The 15,742-nt window shown below is 58.4% G+C and overlaps 1 protein-coding gene across 1 annotated transcript; it reads left to right on the top strand.

The window, feature by feature from the left end:
* The first annotated feature begins 435 nt into the window (after nucleotides 1-435).
* On the top strand, nucleotides 436-4,160 carry LOC124969588 (putative protein TPRXL). The gene is made up of 4 exons (XM_047532611.1): nucleotides 436-536; nucleotides 2,692-3,162; nucleotides 3,601-3,755; nucleotides 3,858-4,160. Exons 1-4 carry the CDS (start codon nucleotides 446-448, stop codon nucleotides 3,933-3,935), a joined length of 795 nt encoding a protein of 264 aa, XP_047388567.1. The 5' UTR covers nucleotides 436-445; the 3' UTR covers nucleotides 3,936-4,160.
* Nucleotides 4,161-15,742: the final 11,582 nt, after the last annotated feature.

Genomic DNA, 15,742 nt, shown 5'->3' with positions numbered 1-15,742 from the left:
CCACCCACAAGAGGGGGATGATGACATTCCCAGCCTCATGGGACCTAGGATGGAGATGCAGGTAAGAGAAGGGGCTGGGGGTGCTCAGAGTGGGCAGCTGGACAGAGGAGAGTCACGCGTGGGTTGGGGGAGCCACGGAGGGGCCGTTGACGTGGCAGGGGCTGCGGGAGGGAGGGGAGCAGAAGGGCGGGCTGTGATGAGGATCTGGCAGAGTTGGAGGGCTTCAGGATCACAGTCCAGGCCGGGTTCTGGGGAGGACTGGGGTGGGAATGGCGCCCCTGGAGAAGAGGAAGTCCGGAGGTGCGTGTCCCAGCACCTGTCTGTGCCTGGTCTCTGCACAGTACTGGTGGCCACCAGCAGGGGGCGCGTGCAGCGTCAGGTGCACCTGGCCGCACACCTGGCCGCACACCTGGCGGAGCCTGCTGTGGCCCTCCCCCTGGCGGAAATGGCGAGCTCCCAGCTGCTGCTGCTGCCGCTCCTGGCTCTGGCGCTGCTCCGGAAACCTCCAGGGAATCCCTCTGCGTTTGCCTCTACAGGTGAGCGCGGGTAAGAGGGAGTCTCGTCTTCAGAAGCCTGGGGGGCGGCGTGGGGCAGGGCACACCGCCAGGGCCAGGCCTGATTTCTGGACCCTCCTCTGAGGTCACTCCCAGCCTCCCGGGGATACCTACCTTTTCCCAGAAACAGGTGAGAACACCTTCAGCACCTCTGTGGGACAAGCCCAGAACCTACCGGACAGCTGGTGTGAAGCTCTGTCTCACACCTGTTTCTCTTTGCCCCTGTCCCAAAGGGAGATTGGTGGGGACAGGGGCTAAGAGAACCCCTGTCCCCACCCCAGGGCCATGGAAAGGGCCTGGGGTCAGGAGCTCACTGCCTGGTCATTCAGCATCCATAACTCCCAGGAGGAGTTCTTCTTAGTGTCTGACTTAATTCCCTCCTGCTGCCCTATGAAACAGTCTCTTCGGAGGGGAGAAGAGTCCTGTGCATCCCCTCCCCCAGCCATCCTTCCACCACGTCATTGCTTCCTCTGACATGTTCCAGTCCCAAACTATAGTGCCAGAGCAAAGGTCACCAGGGTTGGTGTGTTTATTACAGACCAGAGTTTCATTCCAAGGGTACCAGGTTCATTCCCATTGGATAGCTCAGGAAACTGAGGCTCAGTCCTAAACCCAGACTAGACTCCTGCTGACTTGGCACATGCCAGCCTCCGATCTAGGAGTCTTTGAGAACAGAGAATGCCTGGCATACCGCCTAGAAACAGCCCTGTTAGATTCTGGTCAACTTCCAGTAGCTCATGAGTACCTAGTGTGTGCTGAGTGCTTAGTAGGGCTTGTGCCTTCACCTCTTCCTTTGAAGCCCATTGGTTCTTCTCAGCTCACTTTAAAACCTCAGTTCCTCCAGAGTCCTGGCAAGGCTTGGGGTTCACTATGGTGCCCGGGTCGTCTTCGCTTCAGCAGAAACCTCTCATAGTCTGGATTCCTTCGAGGATGGTGGGAGGTGGCTCGGGAAGCTGGACCGTATTCCTGGACTCCCAGAAGGTCCTTAATGGGAAGTAGGTTGTAGGGTGAAGTCAGACTATTACTCGTTTGTCATTTCCATGGGGCCTGGGAGGCTGGACTGGGGGGGGTATGCGGATCCACCCCCACCCCCAGGGCCAGTGCGAGTGTTATTTCCGCATTTCTGCTGCCTTTGGTGACTCGGGGAGGAAGCAGAGATCTGCCCCAGGCAGAGTGAGCTGGGGTGTGGCCAGAGGCCACCCGTGAAGGAGCACCTGAGGTGCCCAGACGCCTGGAGCTGAGCAGGAAGTCACTGTGGGAGATGCCCTGAACTGTTTAGCCACCTTCAGCCTGGCCCCTGGGCACCGTGCCTGGGACAGGGTGGGAACCAGGAAGTGACTGGAGCCAAGCAGGGGCTTTTCAGAGGCTTGATTCACTGACTGTGCCCAGGTCCAGGTCACTCTGCTTCCCATGACAACTCTCCAGGGCTGGGATGTGGCTCAGTGGCAGAGCGCTTGCCTGGCATGCGCGAGGCCCTGGGTCCACCCCCAGCCCCACAAAGGAAAAAAAAAGATCAAAACAAACCCCCTGGGTTTAGCCCTGGAGACCCTGCAGGTTCCTGCAGAAGGTAAGGGCTGGCCCTCCCTGAAGCCCAAGGTGGCTGTGCGACGGAGTCACTGCACCACCGCGGCGGTCCTGGGCCAGTGTCCGAGGCAGGGACTTTCTATGATCTCCATTTTACAGAAAAGGAAACTGAGTCCCAGAAAGTGCCCCGTCCCTTGGTACTGGGGATTGAACCCAGGCTGACCTCAAACATGCAATCCCCCTGCCTCGGCCGCCTGAGTAGCTGGGGTCATGGGCGCACGCCACCACCAGACCCTGCTGGAGTCCCGCAAAGCTTAAAGGTGTCACTCGGCACGCTGCCTGGGTGACCGCTGCCCCTCCACCTAGAGGGCTTCTAGCGCTCTGAGGCAAGAGGCGTGGCTGGGAAACCGAACTTGAATCCTGGCGTGGGACTCACACCAGAAGCCTGACCTCTGCGGGCAGCCTGTTTCTCTCCTTGCTCTCTTTTGGGAGCTGGGGGTGGAACCCAGGGCCTTGCACATGCCCAGTACCTGCTCGGCCACTGAGTCACCCCCAGCCCCAGCACAACCTGGATGCTAATCACAGGCTTCTGTCCCGTGTGCTTTGTTCTCAGGTGTTGCCTTTGCATTGATGTCAAAAATCAGAGGGAGTGATGCCACTTCCAGCTCCAGCAGCTACTCCAGTTTAGAACCCACCTCCACCAGCCCCCTGAGCCTGAGTATAGATCCCAGCGCCCCCAGCCACACAACCCCCTCAAGTACAGGGGAAACCGTCACCATCCCCACCAACCACACAACCCCCTCAAGTACAGGGGAAACCGTCACCATCCCCACCAGCCACACAACCCCCTCAAGTACAGGGGTAACCGCCACCAGCCCCCTGAGTCAGAGTGCAGAGTCCAGCGCCCCCAGCCACGCGAGCCCCAGCTCCACAAATCCAAATACAGACCCCACATCTGCACCACCAGGCACGGACCCCCACCCCGGCTCCGGCTCCCCCAGTTCAGGGTTCACCCATTCCACTCACGGCAGTTCCACACACCTGGCCTCGCACTGGATTGCCACTTCCCCCAGCGCTGGCCAGAGTGAGTATGAAGAAATTAGGGCTCTGCCGGGAGGCTAACCGGGGTACCTCGATGCAGTTCTGGGATTGGCCACAAGGGGGCGGCGCAGACCCGGCGAGTGCTGGGAAGGGCTCCCTTCCCCCACCGCATCTCCCCAGGACGCTGTAGCCTGCAGTCTGTGCACATTAATTAAGGGTCCAGCGTATACCAGGACCTGGGGACACAGCTCTGCGCTGGAGAGACAACCATGCCTATGTGCAAAAGAGACAGGTTATACTTTATATATTTGATCATAAAATAGCGAAATAAAGGTTGGGCGCCGCTCAGCCGGGGAGCACTTGCCTAGCACACGAGGGGCCCTGGGTTTCACACCTAGCACCAAAAAAACCCAGCTCTGGGCTCTGGCGTGTCTCAGACCTGGGGGGTGGGACTCAGGGCTGACTCCAGCTTCTTCTCTAGGTGACCCTGGGGTCCCCTCATCACACAGAAACCCAGGCGTGGTGGTGGCCGTGTGTTTGTTGGTATCTGTTCTTCTCATCGGGTCCGTGGTCATGGCCGTGAAGTCCTGTCACCGAGACGCATCCAGGTTCCATAAACTGGATGAAGAGTCCATGGTGAGGTGGGGGCTGGGCTGGGGCTCCGCCCCACCAGGGGCGGGGAGGACAGTGGCCTCCCACCACCTCAAGGCCTCATTACCACTGTGCTTCTGCCTCTAGGAAAACACGAGCCAAAGGTCATCCTCTGCCAACCAACCACCAGAGTGGCTGTCGGAGCCAGGAGAGACCAGGGCTTAGGTGGGGCTGGGACGCTTGAAGAAATAATGCCCCTACTGCACTGCGCGTGGTGGCCGGCACCTGTAGCCACAGCTGCTTGGGAGGCTGAGGCAGGAGGATCGCTTGAGTCCAGGAGTTCGAGGCTAGCTTGAGCAACATAGTGAGACCTCCGTCTCAAAAATAAAGTCCCAGCAGTTCATCGGAGGCTTCACCGAGTCATGGATTCATGTGACGAACATTAAATGCTTAGCGAACGCCGTGCGCAGTGCTGGGTACTGTGTCTGTCGCGTCCTGTGTATTCAAGGGACAGGTGGACAAGAACCATGGAATAGCCAGGCATCGTGGCTCGGGAGGCTGAGGTAGGATGATCATAAGTCGGAGGCCAGTTTCAGCAACTTAAGGAGGCCCTAAGCAACTCAGGGAGACTCTGCCTCTTAATAAAATATAAGAGGGCTGGGGATGTGGCTCAGTGGTTAAGCACCCCTGGGTTCAAACCCCAGTTACCCCCCAAAAAAAGAACAGGGGATCCTATGAGATCATTTCAGATGTCAGTGAGGGTCAGAGGGTCATGGGGTCACAGGTTGGAGCTGCTGATCCCCTCAACCTCCCACGAAGGGTCTGGTGTACCCGGGTTTGCAGGAAGGGTGGGGAGCTCTGTCTGAGAAGGTGATGACTGAGTAGAAACCTGAAAGGTGGAAGGAGCCACCTTGGGGGAAGCCAGGGAGGGTGTGCAAAGGCCCTGTGGTAGGAAAACTTGGAAGTATTTGACAGAAATCAAGGGGGGAGCAGGGTCAGAGTGGGTGAGAGAAGCTGTGGGGGGTCACTGGGCTGTGGGAGGGAGTATGAGTTTCACCCCAAAGTTGGGAGCTCCATGAGGGAATTTCCAGCCTGTAAATATCAGAATCTAGTTGTTGGAGACTTTGGAAAGATGATCAGCTCCAGGGAGCAGGGCTGGGCCAGGGGTGGGGAGGATCTTTCCAGGAGGCTAGATGGTCTGTGCAAAGGTCAGGAGGCAGGAAAGTGCTGGAAACATCCAGAGAGCAAGTCCAGGCTCCCTTCCCCTCCTTCTCTGAACTATCTCAATCCCAATTCTCAGGGTCTGAGGTGAGGTCTGCTTTGCCTCCTCCCATGATCCAGGAGGGAACAGGGTGCAGTGGGGGCAAGCCTCTGGCTGGGGACCCTTCCTGCTGCCTGCACACTTCCAGGACCAGCCTGGCCTCTCCAGCTTGGGGGCAGGGGATGCCGAGGCTCTGGATGGGTCTTGGCTATGAGCCTTGGCTTGGGACACGTCCCCACGCAACTCCCTGACCACGTCCCTCAGGCTGATTTACCAGGTTGTGACATGGAGCCTCCCAGAGGCCATGAGGTCAAGTTCACTGCACACATGGAGGGAGAGCCCCCAGGAGTCAGGGCCACGCTCTGATGATCTCAGAGGGGCCAGCGGGGTTCACCGGGCAACCCCGGCCTGCAGCCCAGGTGCTCGCGGGCCTGGCAGGGCGGAAGTGGGCGGGCTCCTGGGGGCCCCAGGGAACCCCAGTGGCACCCCGATTTCCTGAGGCCACATCTCCTGGGCTCTGCTTTGAAGCTGGTGAAGTTCCTGGCTCCTCCCCTGAAGGGACCTTGTTCCCTCTCCCTCTCTCTTCCCATCCCCCGCTCTGGTCCCCTCTCCAGGTCTGTCCCTGTCAAACATGGCCAGCTGAGCAGAAGGCTGCCCATTGCCCCTCCCCTCCCTCCCCACCCCTCCCCTGCCAGCTCCTTCCCCCATCCCCCCACTGGGCCATGAGCTGCCCTGTCCACCCGCCCCGCGATGTCCTCCCAGTCACTCTGCCCACCAACCTGCCCTGGGTTGTTTGCAGCCTGCTGCTCAGACCATCAAGGGACTCTGCTGGGTGTGGGGAACCTGGCCTCTTGGGCCTCCCTTCCCCCATTCCCTGGGAGGTCACAGGGCTGGGTGGGTGGCAGGGAAGGAGCCCCAGGCCTGCCCAGGCCACACAGAGCAAGTTCCTGTGAGTTCGAGGGGGTCTCAGGTGGTGGGCTGGCTGCCCTGAAACCAGCAGAGCTGCCCTGGGCACTGCAGGAGCCCCTAGGGGACCTGGACACCCCCGCCTGCTGAGCCCTGGCCTAGGGAGGAGGCTGTGCGGGCCCTGGGGCCTGCTGACCCTGGGCAGGGCCCTCAGATCCCCACACGGTGGCAGGTGATGGCGCTGTGACTCAGGATACCTTGGCTGTCCAGGGCGCCGGGGTGGGACAGGGTGCAGAGGGAAGCACCCCAGAGGGCCCTGACCTCCTCCCTGGCACAGGTGAGGCGCAGCAGGGCCTCGCTCCCCTTCCTACCCTCGGAGGTAAGTCGTAGGTGGCGCTGGCCCGGCTGGGAAGGAGTCCTAGCACCTCCTCCTTGGAAATACCCAGAGCTGGCTGAAGCCGGGAGGCTCGCGAGGGAGTCTGGGGACCCGTCCAGGAATGCGACCCCTCAGGCCAGGATGCAAGGTAGTGTCCACCCAAGGGACCATGGCAGGCTGGCTCTCCAGTCCAGGCAGATGGAGGCGAGGCCCACCCGCGTGGAGAACCAGCGAGCCCATTCTGGGAAGCTGAGGCAGGAGAAAAAGACGGGGGTGGACACGATGGCCGTCAGGGGCTGGCATCCTGCAGGTGCCTCCTGCGGGTGAGTGGCTGCTGGCCTCTCTGAGTCCCAGCGTTGGCTTGTGTAAAGAACACTCGGGGAGACGAGAGCCAGGCCTGTAGGACCCCTGGCCCGACTGACTGAGCCCCTCAGCTTGGCCGACCACTCCCTGCCTCCAGGGCCCTCACATCCACTGACTGCACCCCGCCTCCAGGACCTCCAGCCCACCACGTCCACACCCCGAGCTGCAGCTCCCCATTTGCCAGCACATTTGGAAGCCAGAGCGGCCATCTTGGATTATCCTGGAAGCCGTAGCTCCCATCTTCAGGTGGGGCAAATCCCATCCTGAGAAGCCTGCTGGAGACTGGAAGCTCATTGTCAGCTACCTCTCATGCATCAGGCTACTGAAGACTGGGAGGTTTCGTTACTCTATGACTGTCATAGTGTAGATTTTCTTTTTTCTCCTTATTGAAAAATTTTGACTTTTTATTTTTTTACTTTTCTTGCTCTCTTTTCCTGTTGTTTACCTGTTCCCTCAGAGTCTCTTTCTCCCTTTTTGCATGCTAACAACCAATTTCTTTTGATTAACGCTCATTATTTCTATTATCTAGAACTTCTATATATTCTTTTCTTATCCCATTAACAGCTACATCCTACATCCCTCTGCATCCTCTTTGTCCTCCATTAGAAACTGCAGATCTTATTGCAAATCTGTTTGTTATACTGAAGATAATATTTGAACTCATTCTTTTTATTATGACAATATTGTTAATGTCCTCATAGGGGCTATTTGGTCTAGGATTGCATACTGTCTGAATTGGGCACTGCTAATATTGATCTCCCCTTAAATAAAGTGAGGGGCAGAGCCGGGTGTGAACCAGGAAAAGGGATACATACAGGGGTAGGCGAGCATGCACCTGGCCTCGTGTGCTTCTCGGTGGGGGTGATAGGTGAGCTGAAGAGTGGAAGAAGCCAGGTAGCCACTGGGGAGTGCTGGGAGAAAGACATCCCCGGCAGGGGCCCGGCATGTGTAAAGGCCCTGAGGCAGGCTTAAGGAGCAATGAAGGGCTGGTGCAGCTGAAGCAGCATGACCTAGGCAGTGTGGTGGGGAGAGCCGGCAGTGGGCAGGGGTCAGGGGCACACTCAGCCTCGGAGGCTGACGTGAGGGGTGTGGGTGTCGTTCTAGGGGTGGCTTAGGGACCGGTAAGGGTAATCCCAGCTGCTCAGGAAGCTGAGGCAGGAGGATCACCAGTGTGAGGCCAGCCTGGGTAACTTAGTGAGACCTTATCTCAAAAATCAGAAGCTCAGTGGTAGGTGCCCCTGGTTCAACCCCAGTACCACACATAAAAGAAAGAGAGAGAGAAAAGGAAAAAGAAACCTCTGCCTGACCCATTAGCAGGTGTGGTTGCGTTCTTCCCACGGGGCCTGCTTCCCCCCAGCACCAGCCAGATTTAATAACCCCAGACCAACACCAGTCACCTCCTCAGGCTCTCCCTGGAAGTCCAACGACGCTCAAACCGAACTGGAGCCACCCAAGGCTTAAAGTCTCCCTCCTCCGCCGGCTTCCCCAGCCAGGTAAAGACCACCCAGGGCCCTGAGCACCAGCTTCCGAATATGACTTGTCAATCATAATCCCATAGCTACCCTTGAACCCTCCCTCCCTCACACCCCACGGCCTCAGTCCATCTCTCAGCCTCCAAAATATATCCCAGGGCTGGGGTATGGCTGGGGTAGAGCGCTTCACAACACGCACGAATCCTGGGCCCCAACCCCAGCACTGAAAAAAAAAATGTACCAAATGCACCCATGAGCCTTTGGTCCACGTCCCCCATAGACACTGCCCCAGTCTTTGCCAACCCTGACAGTCCCTGCTCTCAAAGCAGGTTACATCCCTCAAAAACTCATTCTCTCAGAATCCAACACGAATTTCTTGCCTGGCCCCTGCAGCCTGCCTGGTCAGATCTGGCCCAATTCATCTCCTCACCTTCTGGCCTCCTCACTGTTCCATAATCCACCCACCTGCTTGCCTCAGGACATTTGCACATGCTGTTCAGTCTGCCTGGTGGGCTCTTTCCTGGCCAGTTCCTTCTCTTTCAGGTCTCGTTTTGAAGGGACCTCCTCAGAAGGGTCCCTAACACCTGGACACATTGGCACACGCCTATAATCCCAGCCACTCAAGAGTTTGAGGCAAGAGGATAGCAAGTCCAAAGTTAGCCAGGACAATTTAGCAAGACCCTATCTCAAGATAAAAATAAAAAGGGCTGGGGCTGTGACTGAGTGGCACGATGCCTCTGGGATCAAGCCCTAGGACCCCCCAAAAGTCTCTACCGACCCTTGGGGACATTAGCACCCCCCAGTCACCTCCCAGGCCCTTACATATTTTGTTTTCTTTCTGGAATAATTTGAGCTCCCGTTTTGCAGCTGTTGAATAAGTCAATGAGCGAAAGTGGGTGAAGGTGATTCTGCCCTCTGGAACTATCCCCCCAGACAGAAAATGGTCAGGGGCTGTCATAGTTGGCCTCTGTTCTGGAGGACCCTCTGTCCCCGCGCACCCTCCCCTGCTTCTCCTGTCACACGCCCTCCTGGCTGCGGGAGCCCTTCCAGGAGAGCCCTCAGGCTGAGAGACTGGATTCCTGCGTGAGCTCAGGAGCCCTGGGAGAGGGTGGGGACACTTATGCTCCCAGGGGAGGACTGTCACGTGTCCCGGGTCCTGGAAGGACTAGATCTTGCAAAGAGTTGAGCGACCCTCAGCCCCAAGCCATGAGACCCCCCCCCCGCCCCCCCCCCCCACGCCAGAGGTCATTTTCTCTGAGTTTTGGTGTCTTCCGCCATGACAAGGTAGTAAGAGGCCCGCAGGCAGGAAAACGCACTGCTGCGCCTGCGCACAGTGGAGAACCCGCCGGGGCTCCTCTGCCCTCGCTCTTCCGCCTTTGCTCCTCCGCCTCGGGCCCTGCAGGCGTGGTCTGGAGCCTCGGTTTCCCCATCTGAATGTTCAGTCTGATGGTGGAGACAGACGCTCTTGTGAGACTCGGGGGCGGAGCCGTGGCAGGTTGGGTCACCCCTCTGAACCCCACTTCTCCTACTTCCCCGTCTGTCCCCTCCAGTCCCCACCACCCTATCTTAAGGCCACGCGTTCCAGTTTTATGCACCATCCTGAGGTCAGCACCGCGGACAGATCCCCACGTTGCTTGCAGTGCGTGGCCCCAACACCCTGAGAAAACGATCCTTCCCTCCGGGGCGCGGTGGTGCACGCCTGTAATCCCAGAGGTTCAGGAGGCTGAGGCAGGAGGATCTCAAGTTCAAAGCCAGCTGCAGCCTCTTAGAGAGGCGCTAGGCAACTCGGAGAGACCCTGTCTCTAAATAAAATACAAAGAAAGGGCTGAGGATGTGGCTCAGTGGTTAAGCATCCCTGGGCTCAATCTCTGGTACAAAAGAAAAGAAACTGATCCTTCCTTCCTCCTGGGCTCAAGTGATCCTCCTGCCTCAGCCTCCTGAGCAGCTGGAACTACAGGCACGGGCCACTCTGCTCCACTTGTTACCGTTTACATTTCCGTTTTACAGATGGGAACTTGAGGCATGCTAGCCTTAGACCACACGGAGAGATCGAACCCCGGTTCATCATACCGGGGAGCTCACACCCACATCCGATCAGTTCGACCTGATTCTGTGAGTTTTTAAAACGTCTCCAGCTTTGACCCCGAGTCTGCTTGCAAACTTTTTCTTGTTTAATTTCTCCAATTCAGTCCTTCCTTTGAGAAATGAGGCTGAAGCTCAGAATCCAGAATTGCATGTGTTACCAACAGCACCTTGAACTACTTCACCTCTGAGACTTGGACTCCTCATTTTTAAAATGAGGATGATGGTGGGCAATGGCTTCATTGTGCACTTGTGAGACAATCAGCAAGGGATTCTCTCTCTCTCTCTCTCTCTCTCTCTCTCTCTCTCTCTCTGTCTCTCTCTTTCTCTCTCTCTCTCTCTTTCTCTTTTTGGTACTAGAAATTGAACCCAGAGGTGCTTAACCACTGAGCCATATCCCCAACCGTTGTTAGTTTTTATTTTGAGACAGGTTCTCACTAAGATGCTTAGGGCCTCACTAATTGATTGCTGAGGCTGGCCTTGAACTTGCAATTCTCCTGCCTCAACCTCCCAAGCCACTGGGACTACTGGCATATGCCACCGTGCTTGGCTTATTTCTGAAACTCTTACTGGGGGTCAGGAACTATTGTATCCCCCAAGGTTGGGCTGGGGGTGCAGCTCAGTGGTAGAGTGCTTGCTTAGCAGGTGCAAAACTCTGGGTTCCATTCCCAGCACCACATAATAAACAAACATCCCCCCAAGGTTGAGATCCACGTCCCCATTCCACAGATGCAGAAACTGAGGCTCAGAGATATAAATTCACTTGGGGTAGAAGTACAACTGAGCTATAGCTCTCTGGACCGTCCAGGTATCAGGGTGAGGGCATTTCAGAGCCCCCCAGTCCCCTGGGTCCTAGTGAGATCCCATGACCAGGAACTTGCTCAGATCCTGTGGCATCTCTCTCCCCAGCAGGTCTGGGAGTCAGCAGACTTTGGCTTGGCTCCCAGGGGCCCCCTGGTGGTGGTGTCATTTGGAGACGTTTCTCGGGGACTCCATTGCTGCCACTGTTTTCCCGGAGAGGTCAAGCCCAGTGCCTGTGTGGTGTTCACCATTGATGCTCAAGGGACAGACAAAATCCACAGCCCGTCCCCAGGCAAGTGAGGAGGAAGAGGGGGGCCAAGAGGGTCAGTCCCAGGAAAGGGAGAGCACCTCACATACTGGACTTTTTTGTTTTTTTAATATTTTTTAGTTACAAATGGACACAATACCTTTATTTTACTTATTTATCTTCATGTGGTGCTGAGGCTCAAACCCAGTGCCTCAGACGTGCGAGGCGAGTGCTCTCCCACTGAGCCACAACCCCAGCCCTGGACCGTTCTTTACCTATGCAAAAAGCAGTTACTAAGTAAGCACCTACTATGTGCCAGGCTCTAAAGACACAGGAGATGCCCACAGGCTGGTGTGAGAACAGAGTCATCCTAGGTGTAGACAGTGTCGGGTGATCTCTGCTCAGATCCCATGGAGGCTTGAGACCCGGCAGCATTGGGAAGACAGGTTGGCAGAAGCAGCATCTCAGCTTAGCGTGAAGCATAAAAGACATCAAGCAGGGAAGAGTGTGCCAAGCTGGAGGAACAGAATGTGCAAAGTCTCGGACTCAAGAAAATCAGTTGTGTGAGAAGCTAAAAGCAGAGCAGTATGGTGGACAGGGAGAGTGAACAGGGAGCTCAGGACAGGGGCAGAGGACGACCACCCAGGACCTCACAGGGCACCATGGGGAATCATGGTGTCCTCTAGGACACGAGATTTGTCATGGTGGAATTTTTAAATTCCCTGTGGCTGCCATGGGAGAGAACCGACAGTCAGGGCCAGGAGTGGAAGCAGCAAGACACCCAGGAGGAGGCTTGGGTAAGGTCCCGGCAGGAGCCGTGGGCCAGGGACAAGGGGGTTGAGGGGCAGATAGGTACCAAGTAGACACCCCAGTCATTGGCAGATGCCAGCAGGGATGCGGGGGGCTGGTGTGCGCGACTCTGTCCTTGGTGTGTGATTTCCCTTTTAATTCTGGCACCGATGCCAGAAGGCGCTGGTGCTGTCCTCATCTCCATTTTCCACAATAACAAATGGGTTCTGGGAGAAGTGACAGAGCTGGCCAGTGACATGGGACAGTTGTCTCTCACTGTCAGCTCTGGGAGGTAGAAGACAGTGAGTCAGCCAGGAACAGAGGGGGAGACCCTTGTTATGCATCTCACAGCAAGATGGGGGTCCTGGGCTTGGGCTCCGTTTCCCTGGCGCCCTCTTCCTGGCATGTTCCATTTCCCCATGGAGACGTGGGTGGGGGAGACGGCCTCTCCCCTCTCTCTCTTTTTTGGTTCAGGGATTGAGCCCAGGGGCACTTTACCTCTGAGCCACAACCCCAGCCTCTTTGAGTTTTAATTTAGAGACAGGGTCTCAGTAAGTTGCTAAGAGCCTCGTTAAAATGCTGAGGCTAGCCTCCAATTTGTGATCCTCCTGCCTTAGCCTCCTGAGTCACTAGGACTACAGGCATGCACCACAGCACCTGACTGGAAATAACACTCTTGAAAGCTTCTGAGCCTTCTGAAGATGTTGGGGCTCTTCCTGACTCCCAGATCTCTAGCAGCTCCAAATGCCTTCCTGCCTTAAGAGAGCCCACAGGGACTCTCCGCTAGGCTTTGAGCAGGAGACTCTCAAGTCCCACCTCCTTCCTCCCCACCCCACCCCCAGCCCTGCTCTTGCACAAATCTACTCCTGTTAACCGTGATGGAAAATGTTCTCCTTCCTCCCTGCCACTTCCCAGGAAATTACCCCTGAGACTGAGATGCCTGGTGGGTGGACGCTTGAGTTTCTAGAACTGTGAGGGAGGGGCAGGCCTGCAATCTGAGGGCCCTGGGGTGGCGTCATGGGGCCAATGGGATCCCTCCGATTCCGCGGAGGGTGTGAGCGCCGGCGTGGCTATAAAAACATGGGGGTCTCAGAAGTGCTACTGCTGCCTGCCTGGGCCACCACAGAAAGGTGGGTTTCCTGCTTGATGCTCAGTCCCAGCTCCGCTGCGCCTGGCTGCGCGCAGGGGCGGGGGCAGCGGCGGGGGTCGCAGAGGCATCACTGTGTGTCGGTGACAGGGAACCCACTGCCCTTCTCTGCCACCCCCGTGGTGGTCCCCTAATTCCCAGCCAGAGGCAGCTTCCGTGTGTCCTCCAGGCACCGCGGGGCCCTGCCTCAGCCCCCCAGTTCCCCAGCTCTCCTGGGATCCCTGCCCTGCGTGGGCGCGGGCTGCAGGGCTCAGGAGAGACTCAGTCTGAAGCCGGGCGCCGCAGCCTCCTTGCTGAGCTCGGCAGGAAGACCGCCATCTGTACCTCCCTCCGCGGGCAGACCCTTGACTGCTTCCCTTCGCGTGGCCACCCTCACCCCGCGGGGCTCCTCTCTGGGCACCTGTCCCGGGGTGCTCGGGATCTCTGTCTTCCGTCCCTGGTTTCGGTACCGTGGGTCCCAGGCAGCCCTCGCTGTCTGGTCCACCCCGAGCCCCGGGAGAAGGGACAGCGCCTTGGCGCCGGGGGTGTCCGGAGCCCCTGTGTCCCCGCTCTCATTCCGCAGCCTCCAGGAAGACGGTTTCCGTCTTCTCTACTCTCCCTCCATCCATCCTCAGAGGGGACGCAGACCGATTTGGGTGCCCGAGGTCCCCGAGCCCCTACCGCCACCCCCTCACCCCGCGATCTTCTCCCCTGTCCCCCGTCAGTAGGGTCTGGCCAGCGGCAGCTTCTCGGCGCTGACCCACCTCGGGCCCCTGATTCCACCTCCTCCCGCCTCAGCACCTCCGGCGCGGACAGCTCCTCGCTGTCGCCTCCACCCCTGGCCCTGGCGGGACCCGGGCACACAGGCTCCTGGGCGCCTGCTCGCGGGGACAGCTCGCGCGCCCTGCCCTCCGCGCGTCCCTCCGGGGCGCATGGAGACCCCGGGGGTCTGCGGAGGGGCGGAGGCGTGCGGCCGGCTGAGCCGCGCTCGCAGCCGCCCGAGCGCACCCAGGCCCCCGAAGCACCTGTGGCGGCAGCCGCGGCGCCCCATCCGCATCCAGCAGCGCTTCCATTCCGACCCGGACCAGCCCGCCGGCCTCCGCGAGCCGGACCCGAGCCCACGACCCGGGCTCGGGAGGTCGCGGCGCTCCTGGCCCACCTCCCTGCACCCGCGGTAGGTGGCGGGGGCTGGGCGCGCGGGGCCTGGCGGGAGTGGGGAGGGTCCTGCTCCTGGGGCGGGGGGCTCGCTGCGGGGAGGCGGCGCTTGGGAGGACAGAACTGTTTCTGCAGGAAGCGGACCTGGGGCTGGGCGGGGGTGGCATGATTGCTTGTGGGTTTGTGTGACACCATGTGCCCAGGTGGGGCTGGGTCCCCGTGCACACGTGCATGTGTGTGTGCCAGAGAGTAGGAGCAGTTGTGACCCCCGGCTGTGTGACCCCACCTGTTAACCCTGCCGCCGCCGAGGGACCCTACGTGTTTGGGTGGTGCCTATGCCTGGGATCCCGGTGTCCACCGCGGGGTGTACTTGCCTGAGTTTCCTCCCGTGGTGCCTGTTGGGTGTGGAACTGGGTGTGACTGTCCTGGCTGTGTTCCAGTTGGGTGTCTGGGTGTTCATCAGGCCCTGGAATGTCTGCAGGTGTCTACAGGGGGCTTAGTGTGGCCACTTTGGGCATCTAAGGTGAGCCTAGGGTGCTCAGATATATGTGTGCAAGGCCAGGGTGGCCGGCCAGTGCTGGGGCAGGGCAGGTCTCCACGGCCTGTCTTGTCCTCCCTGCTCTCCTGCAGCAGGCGGGGAGCACCCAGGGAGCCAGAGCCCTGGATGATTCTTCCACTTAAGGAGGGAGGGGCTGCTGCTGGAGCTTCCTCTAACCTGGTGCTCAGGGGCAGGGTGGGGGTGGGTAAGAAGCAGGAGGAGGAAGGCAGAGGTGAGCTACATCCCTGGGGCATGGGGTGGGGTTTCCATCTGCTGGGTGGCGGCTGGAAGGCAGAGGAAGAGGGTCCAGAAACCTCAGGCTTCTTTGGAGTACAGGAGGAGCCACGCCAGGCTGGACGGGCTTCCAGGTTCAAGTCCATGCTGTGTGACCTTGAGTGAATCACTTTCTTCTCTGAGCTTGGTGTTCTCCCATCTGTGGACCATCTGGGGACACTGGTTTTTTTAATCAATAAGCAGGGCCTGTTGCCTCCAGCCTGGTCCTCTAAGAACCCTGGGGACCCTCTGGGCCAGCTGAGTCCACTTCCCACAGCTGTTTCCAGGTGACCAGTAGGGCTCTTGCCCCCTCCTCAGTCCCGGCTCTTCCCTCCCCAGCCTTCCTGGTGACTCATGATTTTCCATTTCCAAGAAAGAACAAACAGACAATTTGGGCCTGTCCAGGGGGAGACCCCACGTGGCTCTGGAAGATAGGAGTGGCGGATCCTGTGTTCCTGGGAGAGAGAGAGAGAGAGAGAGAGAGAATGTGGTGTGTGTGTGGGGGGAGGCGTTGTACTACACATCATGGTTCTGCCGTGGTGCGTAAGTGGGCGTGCCTGTGTGCCCATGTGTGTGGCCTGTCCCTACATAAAAGTGCTGATGTGAGGGTTGGGCCTCAACCCTCAGGGAAGCCCAGGGAAAT

Source organism: Sciurus carolinensis, chromosome 17 (genome assembly GCF_902686445.1).
Source record: "Sciurus carolinensis chromosome 17, mSciCar1.2, whole genome shotgun sequence".
NCBI classification, from domain to species: Eukaryota; Metazoa; Chordata; class Mammalia; order Rodentia; family Sciuridae; genus Sciurus; species Sciurus carolinensis.
This window is presented reverse-complemented; position numbering and strand designations above follow the sequence as displayed.